At 40.8% G+C, this 16,011-nt stretch overlaps 1 protein-coding gene across 1 annotated transcript in view; it reads left to right on the top strand.

Annotated features, from left to right (window-relative positions):
* The first annotated feature begins 633 nt into the window (after positions 1-633).
* LOC134611973 (uncharacterized) overlaps positions 634-16,011 on the top strand; it is a 184,616-nt gene continuing 169,238 nt past the window's right edge. The window contains exons 1-3 of the mRNA XM_063456379.1: positions 634-713; positions 902-932; positions 2,062-2,113. Coding sequence (XP_063312449.1) covers positions 634-713; positions 902-932; positions 2,062-2,113 — 163 coding nt within the window. The remainder of the gene's footprint in view (positions 714-901; positions 933-2,061; positions 2,114-16,011) is intronic.

Here is a 16,011-nt window from a genome sequence, read left to right as displayed (position 1 = left end):
TCTAACTCTAGTTTTAAGTGTTCTAGTGGTTTGTCCTACATATAGGAGACCACATGTGCATGTGAGGAGGTAAACCACAAAAGAAGAATTACACAAAATCCTAGAATTCATTATAAATTCGCGGTAACTTAGTGAGGGACCAAACTCAGATCTCCCATGACAAATAAATTGGCAAGTGAGGCAGCGTGTAGAACCACATCTGAAATTGCCTATTTTATGGTGTGTTGATTGATTAGTAGGTTATGCAGCTGTACGTTTAGAGGGGGCTAATGTATTTTTCAAATTCATAATTTTTCTAAAAGTGACTCTGGGTTCCATAGATATACTAAAATGTAACCAAGGATCTAAACGCAGGATAGGCCAATGTTTGTATAGAATCTGAATGATGTGATCGTATGCATTATTGAATACTGTGGTGAAGATGGGACCTTTGTTCTCAAAAATGTCCGTGGTGCTGATGTTGAATTTATTATGTATCTTTTTCGGTTTTGAAGGCTGTTTTTCCAATAGGGATATAATCAACTCGTGTAACTCCGATGATGGGGGACACATAATAGATTAAGGTGAGTGGTGAATCTTGATGGATAGGTCAAAAAGGGAACTTCTATTGATATTTCTAGCTCTGTTGTAAGCATGGTAAATATGGGTCAAACTCTTTATCAAGAAAGCATTGACATAGATCAAGTGATTCTTCCTCAAAATCTTCCATTAAGGTACAGTTTCAACGTAACTTCACAAATTGCCCAAAGGGCATATTATTGGGTTGGATGATCTCCACTTGTGGAATGTAGGAATCCATTAACATCAACTGGCTTTTTGAAGGTTTTGGTTAGTATGTGCCCTGGTTTTCCACATAATATAAGATCAAGACATTCAATTTCCAGTTTGTTCTTTTTACTAGTGAAGGAGAGCCCCCAATTGTTGGTATTGAGGTTAGTGACAACGTTATCTATGTCACCATAATCACCTTTCCAAATGACGAGTATATTGTCAATAAAAGGGTCTATAAAAAACTATGTGTTCCCTCCACCGTAGATTATTTAGAACATGAGTGTGTTCCCAAAATCCCATAAAAAGGTTTGCATAGGAAGGAGCAAAATTTGCCCCCATTGCATTGCCTTTTATTTGTAGATCAAATTGTCCATTAAAATTGAAATAATTATGAGTTAAAATGAAGGAGACACTATCTCGCAGGGCCTCCACCTGACTTTGAGGGAGTAGTGGATCAGCAAAAAGAAAATATTCAAGGGCCTTGAGCCCTAAATTGTGGTCTATATTAGAGTAAAGTACCATGACATCAATTGTTATCCAACAATAATTTTCTTTCCAACTGATCTCCTGCATCAAAGATAAGACATGACCCGTGTCTTTGATATATGAAGAAAGATTGATCACAAACTTCTGAAGGTGAAAATCCACCTATTTAGATAGAGTTGCTGTTAGTGAACCAATTGATGAGATGATTAGTTGTCCAGGGGGATTAGTAAGGGACTTATGAATCTTAGAGAGATAGTAAAAGATCGGTACATCCCCAGTACTAGATAATAGAAATCCTTTCTCCGTTTTTTTCAATACACCCCCTGTCATACATAGTCTCTACCAATAAACATGGTTCTTTAGTGAATTGAATCGTAGGGTTGCTGTTAAGAGTTTTGCAATAAGCCTTATCACCCAAGATATGGTAAGCTTCCTCCAAATAATCTTCTCTATTCACAATCCCTCCACCCTTGTCCGCTCCTTTTATAATAATGTTTCGGTTACTTTTGAGTTCTCTTAGAGCTCCCATTTCAGATTGAGTCAGGTTTTTATGGGGATGGATGTCCTATGGTTAGTGCTCCTATTACAGTCCAGTTTCTTAAAATCTTTCATCACTAACTCATAGAATATGGGTATAAAACTTCCATTATCAGCAACTGGATAATAAGTGGAAGGGGGTTTCAAACCAGTAGTCACATTGGCATTCAGCACTTCCATAGCATCAATCTCTATATTAGACTCATGTTGCTCATTTAAGAGCATCATTAAATTCTTAAACATAATTTTATTCTGTGGATTGTTAAGGAAGCCAGGGCAGTGATTCACACTATTGGCCTCCTTGATGTTGAAGGACCTAGTAAGTGTCAATTTTCTAATAAAATTATTAAAATCTTTGAATAGATCTAAGATTATTTGGATTTTTAACGGGAGCAAAACTGAGACGTTTATTGAGTAATTACATTTCTGAGGAGTTTAATATATGTGTGGAGATCCCTTTTAAGGGAGGCACCTTATTTTGTTGGGGTTGAGATCCCCTTCCCCTTGTTCCTCTGTGGGGAGTAAAGACGTGTTACTAAAATATCTATAGGAACATTGTAACATAAAAAAAAAAAAGAATTATATTTATAAATAAAATATATATTTTAGATTTTGCATAAAAAATGAAAACCAGTAAAATGATATTAGGTGAAAATACACGTTAGAAACCCTTCCATCATTTAAAGAATTGTCAGAACAAGATTGCACAGCAGGGGGCATGAGATACTTGCAAAACATGGGTTTGCATTTTGCAAGACACTGCAAAAATGTCAAATCCCTGATTTGCTCCTAGCCATGTGCTGTAGCCTTTATTAACTGTCCTGACAGTGAGATCATCAGCTCCCAGACATTGTATGTCTAACAGGAATATATACTGGAACATATTTTTGTGGTTTTTGTTTTTTTTGCCCAATCAATTTTAACACTATTTTTTTTAGTACAGTAGCAAATTATTTTAAATGTGTTATTGATTCAGATTGCTTGAATGCGTTTACTATTTTTTGTGTCTCCTTTCCCACGTGAAAGCAACAAGCTTAAGTGATATGTAATAAAATCTCATGCTTAACCAGTTCATGACAAGTGAATAGCAATTCTTCTTATGTCACAAAAATCCTGTCATTTGAACCCAGAAGGAGTTAATTGCGTGTACCAATTTTAGCCGCTGACATTGGCAGCCAAAACGGGGGCTGATTAACATACAGGATTCGGCACTGATGATTCACACTCACTATTCACACACAAAGGTCCCCTGGGTTCCACCATTCTCAATCTCTGTTGATGTCAGTTCTTTATGTAGATTGGTACAGGGCTAACACAGACATCATCAGAGTTCACCATGATGTGTTGTAACTGTATGCATACATAACTAGCACGCTGTATTTTTCAATAAATTCTGGAGCAACAGTTCTTTTGAGACACTATCTCATAACGTCTGCCATCACGATCAATACTAGTAACTTTTTTTTTCTAGGTTAAAACAGTTCCTAATAAATCTAAAAATACCATTGCAATATAGTATTTTACATCATATATTTCGCGTTTAAGCTCATTTTGTTTAATACCTCCATTGAGGATTCATAAGCATTTAATTGTGTGTATTTCTGAGTGATCATAATCACTGCATAGCAGTGATGGGCTCATTCCACTTACTCCTAAAGAGCTTGCATATATTATTCCATTAAAAAAAAAAGTATTGAAGCATGATGGATTTTATAACCGTAATAATTACTTAACACTCAACATTTACCAGAATGTTAACAAGCCAGAATAAATAGTATAACATATATGTTTGCATTTGATTTCTCCCAAATTACAATTCAACCAGATTTTTAAAATCCCAAACTCTGAATATGTACAATGCACATAACTATTTAGTTTGATTCCGAGTTCCAGCTGTTATACAAGAAAAATATACTTCATATGAAAAAAAAGTTTGACGGCTGGGTGAGAGCCACTAAATGTTGATTTACTAGGGGTATGGTCCTGAAGAACATAGTTGGGTCCCTCACTTTGATGTCCATGCTCCCCGATTTGGCATATCCATGCCCATCAGCTTCCCTCTACTGGAAACCTGTATGGAGAAATATAATAGCTCATCTGCATTCGCTGGCGCCAAGCCGCTGATCTCTGCAGACAGACGTTCTGATGCTGCCTTCTTAAAGGACGCTTCCTTAAATAGATTAGAAATTCATGACCTCATGCCAGCCCTTAAGGGGCCTATCAGAACACATGTGGACCTACTAAAAGCCTGTTTAGGCCCTTACTCATTGCCCTATTCTAGTTTCTGTTTCTAGTTCTAGTATTCTAGTTTCTGTTTGGTTGCACACTTAGTGCTTCAAGCGTAAAACAACTAATGTATGTAAAAGTAACCTATATCAACATGCCACCACACAGACAAGCACAAAAAAGAGGAAAAAAAAAAAAGAGAAAAAATAACCTAACAACATATGTGTGTGTAGAGTATCCATGAGTAAACCGGGTGATTACAGAGGGTCCGTTAGGCAAGTGGCTATGATGGACTCAGCAAGCGTCAAACCTCAGCAACCGTTTCAAACCTCAGGTTGACTGTGAGGAGAAGGGTGTGCCATCATAGAGTGAGTCTGGATCAGCGTCTCTGCTTCTTTGAGACATCAAATGTTTCCACAGTGGCGTAAGAGGGTCCTGTCGTTTAGGCCTCTGTCGAAGTGGCATGGTATCCGGCGATAAGCTAATTTTTCCAGGAAGGCTGGAAAAGCTGTGTCAATACATAGAATTTATTGTTATTTCTGACACTCAGTCTGAAGAGGTGCCCACGGTTGTATCGTAGGTTTTGTTGTACAAGAAGTTGTGTGAGTGGGCACAGTTCACTCCTTTTATGCATTGTGCTGGCCACCAAGTCCTGATACAGTTGCACTAGAGTTCCATCAATTTGGAGCTGGGTGTCCCTGGCAGCTGCCGTGAGACTTCATTAATGTGGAAATAGTGCATCTGCACTGTCACATCACGTGGCAGCGTGGAGTTGGTTATAGGGGAGTGCAATGCTCGGTGTGCTCAGTCCATGAGCAGGTCAGGTAATCTCTGAAAGGATTCTGTCAGTGTAGTCTGCAGATGTTTCACTGATATGGATTCTGGTAGGCCTCGAGTCTGTGTGTTATTCCGGCTAGACCGTTGGTTAAATCTTCCTGTGCCCTCTCAAGACTTCTAATTTGATCTTTAACATCTTGGATGACGACATCATGGTTGTCATCAACGGTAATGGTGTCCTCCATTTTGGTTTCCACTTCATGCATGCACATTGCTAAGTGAGTGAGGACTTCGTTAAGAGGTTGAATATGTTTTTGAAATTCGGCTGCCACATGCACTTGAAATTCACTGAGGAATCCCCTTATAACTCTCCTGGTACGTGGGGCATCAGGGTTCTCGGCATGGATTGTGTAGCTCCTCTCCGAGTTGGAGTCTGAAGATGTTGCGCCTTGTGTAGGCGTCTTGGCCGTATCCGTACTTGCTCGAAGTATAGACTCCACAATCGATGGTTTAGTCTTTGTAGCGGTACTTACCCTCTCCAGGGGCCGGCCGGGGTCCTCCCTTCTCGCCGCGCGCGGTCCTGCTCCTGCACGAGCCGCGTGCGGCTCAGCCAACGATGGGATCAGTCAGGAGGGCAGTGACCGCGAGAAGCGGTCACATGTCCCGCCTGACACTAAGAGCGCGCCGCGCGCCTCGGGCGCGCTCTTAAAGGGACAGTGGGAGACTAAATTAGAATCAGTCTCCCATTGGCCCCTGTCAGGCCACATTCCCCATACACTCACGTTTTGGGGGCGTGGATATGACAGGGGCCAATCAAAGTGAACCTTAAGGGTATTTATACTCACCTGTTTCCCTTGCTCTTTGCCCTATCGTGGTTTCTGTCCAGTTCCCTTTAGTGCTTGTATCGTTCAGTTGTTTTTTTGGTGCTTGACCTTGGCTTTGTTCCTGACTCCGCTCTCTCCTTATCCTTGCTTGCTTATCCGCTGTTTAGTCCTCTGTGTACCAGTCCTCGGCTTGTTCTACGTTACGCTGTCTCTCAGTTCCCTTGTCCTCGGCTTGTTCTGACTCTGTCTTTCTCTCGTCCTAGTCCGGCCATTCTAAGGTCCGGTAAGACGAACTCTGTTTCTTGTCTCTTGACTGTGAACTATTCCTGCGTGTTGGGGTATATTACCGTGACATTACGATAGGGCCATGGACCCCGCAGGTTTAGGTCAACAGATGGCCACTCATGAGGCTAGATTCGCAGAACAGGATCACCGTATGGATCAAATGGCTCAAGCCATCCAGACACTGTTATCCAGATCTGTTCCGGTACCTGTACCTACGCCTCCTGTAAACCCTATACCGGACACAGCTAATATGTCTAATGCTTCTGCACATCTAACCCCGCCACCTAGGTATGGAGGGGACGCTAAGACATGTAGGGGATTCCTTAATCAAGTGGAATTCCACTTCGAAATGTACCCACGTTCATTTCCCACTGACAGATCTAAGGTGGGTTTTCTTATGCACCAGCTTACGGATAAGGCACTAGAATGGGCAAATCCTATTTGGGAGGCTAATGGGCCTATGGTACACGACTTCAATAGCTTCCTCACAGCGTTCCGTAGAACATTTGATACGACTAAAAGGTCAAAAAATGCCGCCAGGGCATTAATGAGAATAAAGCAAGGATCTTAATCTGTAGCTGATTATGCTATTCAGTTCCGGACCCTTGCCTCACAGGTAGATTGGACTAATAATGGCCTTACTACTGCCTTTATGGAAGGTCTGTCTGATACTATCTTAGATGAGGTAGCAGCTAAGGACCTCCCTGTACCCCTGGAGGACCTGATTGACTATCTTATCGATATAGATAACAGGATCCGTGACAGGTTATATACCAGGTCCAGAAATAGACATTTTGTTCCCTTTAACTCCCCTAGAGCTGAGATTCCCGAGAGATCTAAGGGTTCTGAGGAGGAACCTATGCAGTTAGGGGTTGCTAAACTTACTGACGCTGAAAAGCTTTATAGGAGAAAGGAGGGACTTTGTCTTTATTGTGGTAGGAGGGGTCATATGAGACAAGAATGTCCCGTGCGTCCGGGAAACTATCGCACCTAAGACCGTATAGAGGACTGGCCTTGGGTGTGACATCACAGTCCTCACATTTGCCTCTTAATAAGTTACTTCTTCCTGTTTCCCTGCACCTTGATAGTGACTGCATAGCAGGGAATATACTAGCCCTGGTTGATTCCGGAGCGGCCGAAAACTTTATCGATTCCAGTTTTGTCAAGGAGAATAACATACCCACCAGAGAGAAGGAGACACCCTTGGCCGTGGTAGACCATTATGCTCTCCAATTATCACACATGAGACTGTTCCCCTACATATGTCTACAGGGGTGTTACACTCTGAGACCATTCGGTTTCAGATCATTACTTCTCCTTCCTCTCACCTCGTGTTAGGGTATCCTTGGTTACGTACTCATAATCCCACCATTGATTGGGAGTCAGGACAAGTAGTTTCTTGGAGTGATTCTTGCCAAGAGTCTTGTGTTGTTAAAGTCACCCCTTTGAATTCTACTCATATTCCTCCCGTGCCTACGGCCATACCCTCTCAGTACCTGTCTCTTAAATCTGTTTTTGATAAAAGGGAGGCTGAAAGATTGCCACCTCACAGGCCTTACGATTGTGCAATTGATTTATTACCTGGTACGATGCCTCCCAAAGGGAGAATATATCCTTTATCTCCTCAGGAGAATCTGGTTATGGAGGAATATATCAAGGAATCTCTAGAGAAGGGATTTATAAGAAGATCCTCTTCCCCGGCAGGGGCTGGGTTCTTCTTTGTGTCTAAGAAAGATGGCGAATTAAGGCCTTGTATTGACTATAGGGGCCTTAATAAAATCACCGTCAAAAATGCGTACCCCATACCTTTGATCACTGAACTTTTTGATAGGCTTAAACAGGCCACAGTTTTTACTAAATTGGACCTTAGGGGTGCTTACAACCTCATACGTATCAAAAAGGATCACGAGTGGAAGACTGCTTTCAATACTAGGAGTGGCCACTACGAGTACACTGTGATGCCCTTTGGTCTTTGTAACGCCCCAGCAGTTTTTCAAGAATTTATTAATGATGTCCTACGTCAATTTATACATACATTCGTTATAGTATACTTGGACGACATATTAATTTATTCTAATGATTTACAGACTCATCACATGCATGTTAAATTAGTGTTGAGAACTCTTCTGGTTAACGGTCTCTATTGCAAACTCGAAAAATGTTCATTTGATCAATCTGAAGTCCAATTCTTGGGTTATATAATCTCTGCCAAGGGTTTTCGTATGGATCCCAAGAAACTGTCTGCCATTGTGGAATGGCCTCTGCCCCAGGGTTTGAAAGCCATTCAGCGTTTTCTGGGGTTCTCTAATTATTATAGGCGTTTTATTAAAGGATTTTCTGCCATTGTAGCGCCTATAACAAGAATGACCAAGAAGGATGGTAATACTCGTGTCTGGAAACCAGAAGCACTCGAGGCCTTTGAATTCTTGAAAGCTACATTTGCCTCTGCTCCTGTTTTACAGCATCCTGTCCCTTCACTGCCCTTTATTCTTGAGGTTGATGCTTCTGAGATAGGGGTAGGTGCTATCTTGTCTCAAAGAGATTCACCTGAAAAGCCGTTACACCCTTGTGGCTTCTTTTCCAGACAGATGTCCAAAGCAGAGAGGAATTATGATGTAGGCAATCGTGAACTCCTTGCTATCATTTTGGCGCTCAAGGAGTGGAGACATCTGCTAGAGGGTACCAGGGATCCTATCCTCATTTTAACGGATCACAAAAACCTCTCATACCTTAGTGAAGCAAAAAGATTGTCTTCTAGGCAGGCCAGGTGGTCTCTCTTTTTGTCTCGTTTTAATTACATAATCACTTACAGACCGGGTGATCGTAATACTAAAGCTGACGCTCTGTCCAGACAATTCGAAACTACTGACAAACTCGAGGTCGATGTTACCCCTGTCATTCCGCCTGACAGAATAATAGCGACTACTGTTCTTTCTATTTCGTCTTCTCTATTACAAACTATTCAGGCTAAACAAAACTTGGCTCCTGAGGAGAGGCCTGCTGATAAGCTATTCGTTGATATACCAGAGAGACGAGACATCTTGTCATTATATCATGACACTAGAACTGCTGGACACCCTGGTATTTCTAAGACAGCCTCAGCAGTTTCTAGATATTTCTGGTGGGCTTCCTTGCGCAAGGACGTCACCGATTACGTTAATGCCTGTAGCACTTGTGCCAGTATGAAGTCCTCCCACAGAGTTCCTTGTGGGTTGTTGCATCCGCTGCCCATACCCGAGAGGCCATGGTCCAATATATCCATGGATTTTATTGTTGAATTACCTCCCTCTAATGGTAAAACTGTCATCCTGATGATTGTGGATCGTTTTTCTAAGATGGCTCATTTTGTGTCTCTTCTGAAATTGCCATCATCCAAGGAACTTGCCTCTATCTTTGCCGGGGAGGTGTTTCGGTTGCATGGTATTCCCACTTCGATCGTGTCCGATAGGGGTAGCCAGTTTATTTCCAGATTCTGGAGAGCGTTTTGTGCAGAGATGGGTATCTCCCTCTCGTTTTCTTCAGCCTACCACCCCCAGTCTAATGGAGCTGCTGAACGTGCCAACCAATCTCTGGAGCAGTATCTTCGCTGTTTCGTGTCCCACCATCAGAACAATTGGGCTGACCTGCTTCCTTGGGCTGAGCTTGCTCGTAATAATGCTGCTCATGAATCCTCCGGTAACAGCCCTTTTTACGTTGTTTATGGCCGGCATCCCGTGGTTCTTCCAGCTGCATTCTCCTTACAGGGCATGCCAGCTCTGGACGAACATTTGGCTAGTCTACGTAATACTTGGGAGCAGGTTCAGTGTTCTTTGGTGGCCTCAGCTGCTCGCCAGAAGATTCACGCTGACAAGCATCGCAGGGCGGCTCCATCCTATGCTGTGGGAGACCGGGTTTGGCTTTCTACTCGCAATATTCGTCTTCGTGTGCCTTCTATGAAGTTGGCCCCTCGTTTTATTGGCCCTTTTCGTATCTTGCATGTGGTTAATCCTGTCTCGTATGCATTGGATCTTCCAAAAAATTTACGCATTCCTAACGTGTTTCATACCTCCTTGTTAAAACCCCTCCTGTGCAACCGTTTTACTCGGCATGTCCCCCCTCCTCCTCCGGTTTCGGTGGAGGGCCATGAGGAGTTTGAGGTGGCAGCTGTAATTGACTCTCGCTTGCTTCGGGGTCGCCTCCAATATCTGGTACATTGGAAGGGCTATGGGCCTGAGGAACGCAGTTGGATTTCCGCTGACGCTGTTCACGCTCCTCGCCTTGTGCGTTCTTTCCACGCTCGTTTTCCTGCCAGGCCTGCTCCTCCCCGCCCGGTGGGCGTGTCTTCAGGGGGGGGTACTGTAGCGGTACTTACCCTCTCCAGGGGCCGGCCGGGGTCCTCCCTTCTCGCCGCGCGCGGTCCTGCTCCTGCACGAGCCGCGCGCGGCTCAGCCAACGATGGGATCAGTCAGGAGGGCAGTGACCGCGAGAAGCGGTCACATGTCCCGCCTGACACTAAGAGCGCGCCGCGCGCCTCGGGCGCGCTCTTAAAGGGACAGTGGGAGACTAAATTAGAATCAGTCTCCCATTGGCCCCTGTCAGGCCACATTCCCCATACACTCACGTTTTGGGGGCGTGGATATGACAGGGGCCAATCAAAGTGAACCTTAAGGGTATTTATACTCACCTGTTTCCCTTGCTCTTTGCCCTATCGTGGTTTCTGTCCAGTTCCCTTTAGTGCTTGTATCGTTCAGTTGGTTTTTTGGTGCTTGACCTTGGCTTTGTTCCTGACTCCGCTCTCTCCTTATCCTTGCTTGCTTATCCGCTGTTTAGTCCTCTGTGTACCAGTCCTCGGCTTGTTCTACGTTACGCTGTCTCTCAGTTCCCTTGTCCTCGGCTTGTTCTGACTCTGTCTTTCTCTCGTCCTAGTCCGGCCATTCTAAGGTCCGGTAAGACGAACTCTGTTTCTTGTCTCTTGACTGTGAACTATTCCTGCGTGTTGGGGTATATTACCGTGACAGTCTTGCGGTCTCCTCCCATCTTTTAGGATGCACAAAGGGTGCAGCATGGTTCAGCCGGCAAGGTGAGGGGCAGGTTGATGAGGATTTTGAGATTCTGCTGTATTTTGCATTAAGTTACCATCTTCCTAGAGAGTCAGACTCCCCCTATCTAAGATTTTATTCACAGATAAAGTGAAAAGTGACCAACAGATGGAAAAAAGGAGGAGCAATAAAAAATATGTATGTATATATTTAATAAATATATACAATATATAGATTTTACACTGCTCCACTTCTTTTTCCCTCTATTGGTTACTTCTTCGCACTTGATATGTGAACCTAAATGGTGCAAAAATATATATACCCTGCGATCACATAGTGGGAATAGCAGGCCTGTGCAGTGCCTGCTGGGGAAGTGCCTGGGATGTCAGGCAGTCCCCCTAATGCCTGCAAAGTTTTATAAAGTTAAATAAAAGTTTATAACGTAAATAAAAGTACACAGATCATACATATATATATATACACACATAAGTACTTAGATCATATATATAAATATATATATATATGAACTAAGTACTTTTATATGCACATAATTCTAAGTGTATTTTAATATTAATATATATACACTGAACAAAATTATAAACGCAACACTTTTGTTTTTGCCCCCATTTTTCATGAGCTGAACTTAAAGATCTAAGACGTTTTCACAGGTGTGCCTTAGGCTGGCCACAATAAAAGGCCACTCTAAAATGTGCAGTTTTACTGTATTGGGGGAAGGGGCCGAAAACCAGGCAGTATCTGGTGTGACCACCATTTGCCTCACACAGTGCAACACATCTACTTCACATAGAGTTAATTAGGTTGTTGATTGTGGCCTGTGGAATGTTGGTCCACTCCTCTTCAATGCCTGTGCGAAGTTGCTGGATATTGGCAGGACCTGAAACACGCTGTTGTATACGCCGATCCAGAGCATCCCAAACATACTCAATGGGTGACATGTCCGGTGAATATGCATCAATAAATTTACTTAATTATGTCAAAATATTACATAAATATATTCGCAGAATTTATATATATATATATATATATATATATATATATATATATATATATAAATTCTGCGTATATATTTATGTAATATTTCAACATAAGTAAATTTATTGATTACAATTTGAGGAATCTGCCTGACAACCCAGGCAGAAAGTCTAGAGAATTTAGTTTGCAAGACCTACATTTTACTCCAAAAGAATGGTCCCAAACTAAAAAAAGAGATGAACCTGAAATGTTGGAATATCCCTTGAAGGATAGCGTATATATTTTATAACAGGACCTTAAATCTGAGTATACAAATGAGAAAAATATATTTACATACTACAAATTGGATTGTGTCACACAAGATAAAATGGAGTATAAGACTATATTAATACAGTACTTACACATAGCCATTGCAATTATTATTTGGAAATCTCCTTTATTTAGTGCTTGGACATATGTGAGTTGGAATGTCAACTAAATGCCTAACGAGATAGGATTATTTTTAACCAAATGCTTCAAAGGGAAAATACTAGAAATTGGTTAAAGAATCAAAGTAGAAAAAGCCCTGTTGAAGCTAGCTGTTTATAACGTGGAAATTAAAAAATATCTACTTGATATGCTACATCAGAATAACATTGCGTATATGATTGTAGCCAAGAACAGTGACAGTATTAGATTGAGCTAGATAGGCGGTGAAAATAAACAATAGAGTATCAAGGCGTAATAAAGGTCAATGTAGATTTTACCAGATGTGAGTAGGAATAGGATTAAGAATATTGATACAGCCGGCCAAGATACCACTAATATATTTATTACCCCACTTAGCAAAGGTTCCACAGGTATATTAAGGGGTTAAGTACTAAGTAGAGAAAATGCCACTCCTAATATCTCGGGATATAAGATCCCTACATACCAATTAAATCAGAAGTAAACATACTAGTATAAAAATACATAGCCTAGGAGATTTTGACCCAGCCTGATCGTATTGTTCATAAAGATAAGGCACCACTGTGACACAATCCAATTCGTTGTATATAAACATATTATTCTCGTTTGTATACTTAGATTTATGGTCCTTTTATAAAATAATATATACACTATTCTTCAAAGGATATGCCAACATTTCAGGTTCCTCTCTTTTTTAAGTTTGGGACCATTCTTTTTGGTTAATATATTTATGGTTAGGCCCTCCAGTTGGAAAATCATCCCATTTCGAGACCTTTCTTTCATTTCTTTTCCAAACCTAGATTTTACCCTGTAACTTTCCAAGACACCATTGGGGGTCCTGTTGAACTCGGGAGACTTCATTGAACACAAATATTAATGTTTCAGGACAGTAAAACATATCACAATTATAAAATCATCAGTAAAAGTGCAGGTTTTTAAATTTTCATACACACAAGGCACTTTCACTGGCAATATAATTGTTGTGATATGTTTTATAGTTTTGAAACACTAATAACAGTACCTCCCATGTACAGATTTTATGGTGTTTTCGAAAGTTAAATATAGAGTCAGATATAAGGCTTGCCCATTTCATTTTTTATCACATTGATATTTGCCAGAATGGTTATGTTGCTTTTGAGACCATCTGGTAGCCCAGGAATGAGAATTACCTCCATTATGGCATATAATTTGCAAAAGTAGACAATCCAAGGTATTACATATGGGGTATGTGTAGTCTTTTTTGTAGCATCTTCTAGCAGTCACAAACACTGGCCAAATTTAGTTTTCATATTGGTTTTTTTTCCAGTTTTTACACACAAACAAATATGAACGCTAACATTAGCCAGTGTTTGTGACTAAGTGGCTACTAAAAAAGACTGGACACACCCCATTTGCAATATATTGGGTTGTCTATTTTTGCAAATGGTATGCCATGACAGGGGTAATTTGCTTTCCTGGGCTACCATACGTTCTCAAATGTAACAGAGCCAGTCTGTTAAATTTAAATGTGTGTAAACTGAAATGGAACATGCTATATTTGACCCTCTATTATTCCCAAACCCCATAAAACCTGTACATAGGGGGACTGTTGTGCTCATGAGACATTGCTGAACACAAATATGTGTAATTTTTATTGCAGTAAAGAGTTACGGTATTATGACATTCACAGTTAAAATGCCATGCAGAATTTAAAAAAAAATCTCAATTTCTTACACTTATTTAGAATGTATTCATATTAAATTATGTTTCATACATAAATATTTGCTGTGAAATGAAAGCCCTGTTTTGTCCTGAACAAAATTATATATAATAAGTGTTGATGCAACTAATATGAAAGAGGTAAATGATGGTTGAATAGACATAATCAAATTCCAGGTTTTGTTTTGATTAGAATATGTACAATTGCCTCCGTCCTTAAGAGGTTAAATGTTTAACATAAACACAGAACATAAATAATAGTGTGTATGTACAAAAATACTAAAGACATTGTTTAATTATTGCTCTGACAGGATAAAGTGTAAAGTTAGTGCTCAATAGGTGCCTTCCCGATCCTTGTTGGGGGGCATGTTTACAGTTCCTTCTATGATCTTTCATTTCAGAAAGGGACTTCAGCAAGGCAGGTAAGCATGGCAAAAATGTTTATTAACCCTTTAAGACCGGAGGGCGTACTATTACGCCCTGTTTTAAGCGGCTCTAAACGCCGCCGGGCGTAATAGTACACCCTCCATTTTTTTTTAACTTACCCGGTCGCCGGCGATCCCACGCTGGCGATTGCGGTTGCGGGGACTCCCAGGGAGCCCCCCGCGGCACGTCCGTCCTCCTGGGGGCGAGGACCTCACAATCACATGGCCGTGTTAGCTGGCTGAGACAGTTATGTAATGACAGTTAGTCCCCCTGCTGGCTGGAAATCAAATAATATGTGTATTTTATTTCAATAAAAGCAAACAGTATTATGACATTGACAGTTAAAATGTCATGTAGAACTAAAAAAATAAAAAAAATCTTATTTTCTTCAATTTTTTCATATTAAGTAATTTTTCATAGCTAAATATTTGATGTTAAACAAAAGCCCTTTTTCCCCTGAATAAAATAATATATAATAAGGGGGTGCATTTAATATGAAAGAGGTGAATTACGGTTGGACAGACATATAGCGCAAATGCCAGATTTTGTTTACGTTTTGTTTTGTTCACAACGTGTACATTTGGCTCAGTCCTTAAGGGGTTAAAACAGTAAAAATAAAATAAAACAAAGTCGGTCCTATGCATTTCCCTCAAGTTTCCCTAATAGTTTTCTTGCGTTGTGTATAGGAAGACAAGTAGGAAGTCTCGAGGGCTAGCTGCTACTGAACCCTACCTGGATACATTGCTAGTATCACTACATTAGGAAGGTATGGAGGTCTACATATTCAATCATCTTACACTGCCCCATCTGGCTGGACTCGTCAATTTACCCTTTCATCTCTTGCCCTCTTCTCTGACAATACATTTTACTTTCATTCTTCTTATATTTCATGATGGGCCTCAATGAGTATAGAATATGCAACACATCCCTCAACATCACAGGCATGGACATGAAAAGTGCTACAAACATATTTTATTAATTAAGCCATTGCTGTAATTTATGTTAAAATTATAACACAGACAGATGATGTGTGTGTGTGTGTATATATATATATATATGATTTTTTTTTTCTTTTAAGCACTAATAGGTAGATGTCAGCCTACAACCTTAATCACTAAGCAGCCTATTATCATATGCCACTTCCAGCCCCAGAGTATGACCACTTATTTTAGCATTGCTCGTTTTCTTTTCTTCTTATTCTTACATGTCATTAAAAGAAAGACATTACTGAAATGGCATTTTCAAATGTCATTTTAATTAGTATATCTTACCTACAGATATAGGTGACGTTTAAAAGGAATGTGTGAAACTGCTTAATTTTCTTCAGCAAGCCCTCAAAGTGTCTTATATCTTGTGCAACATTGTTATACTCAGCAGGCTATCACCTGTCTGCTTGATGGAATAGAAGCTTCCCCGTTGAGTTTGGTACTGTTATAGGTGACATATCATGTTGTCAGGGCCATTGACAAACTGAACCGGTGATGTCACACCTAGCAAGTTGGTTAGTTGTGGAGAGGGGGATT

The sequence above is a fragment of the Pelobates fuscus genome, chromosome 1 (genome assembly GCF_036172605.1).
Source record: "Pelobates fuscus isolate aPelFus1 chromosome 1, aPelFus1.pri, whole genome shotgun sequence".
In the NCBI taxonomy this organism is placed as follows: Eukaryota; Metazoa; Chordata; class Amphibia; order Anura; family Pelobatidae; genus Pelobates; species Pelobates fuscus.
This window is presented reverse-complemented; position numbering and strand designations above follow the sequence as displayed.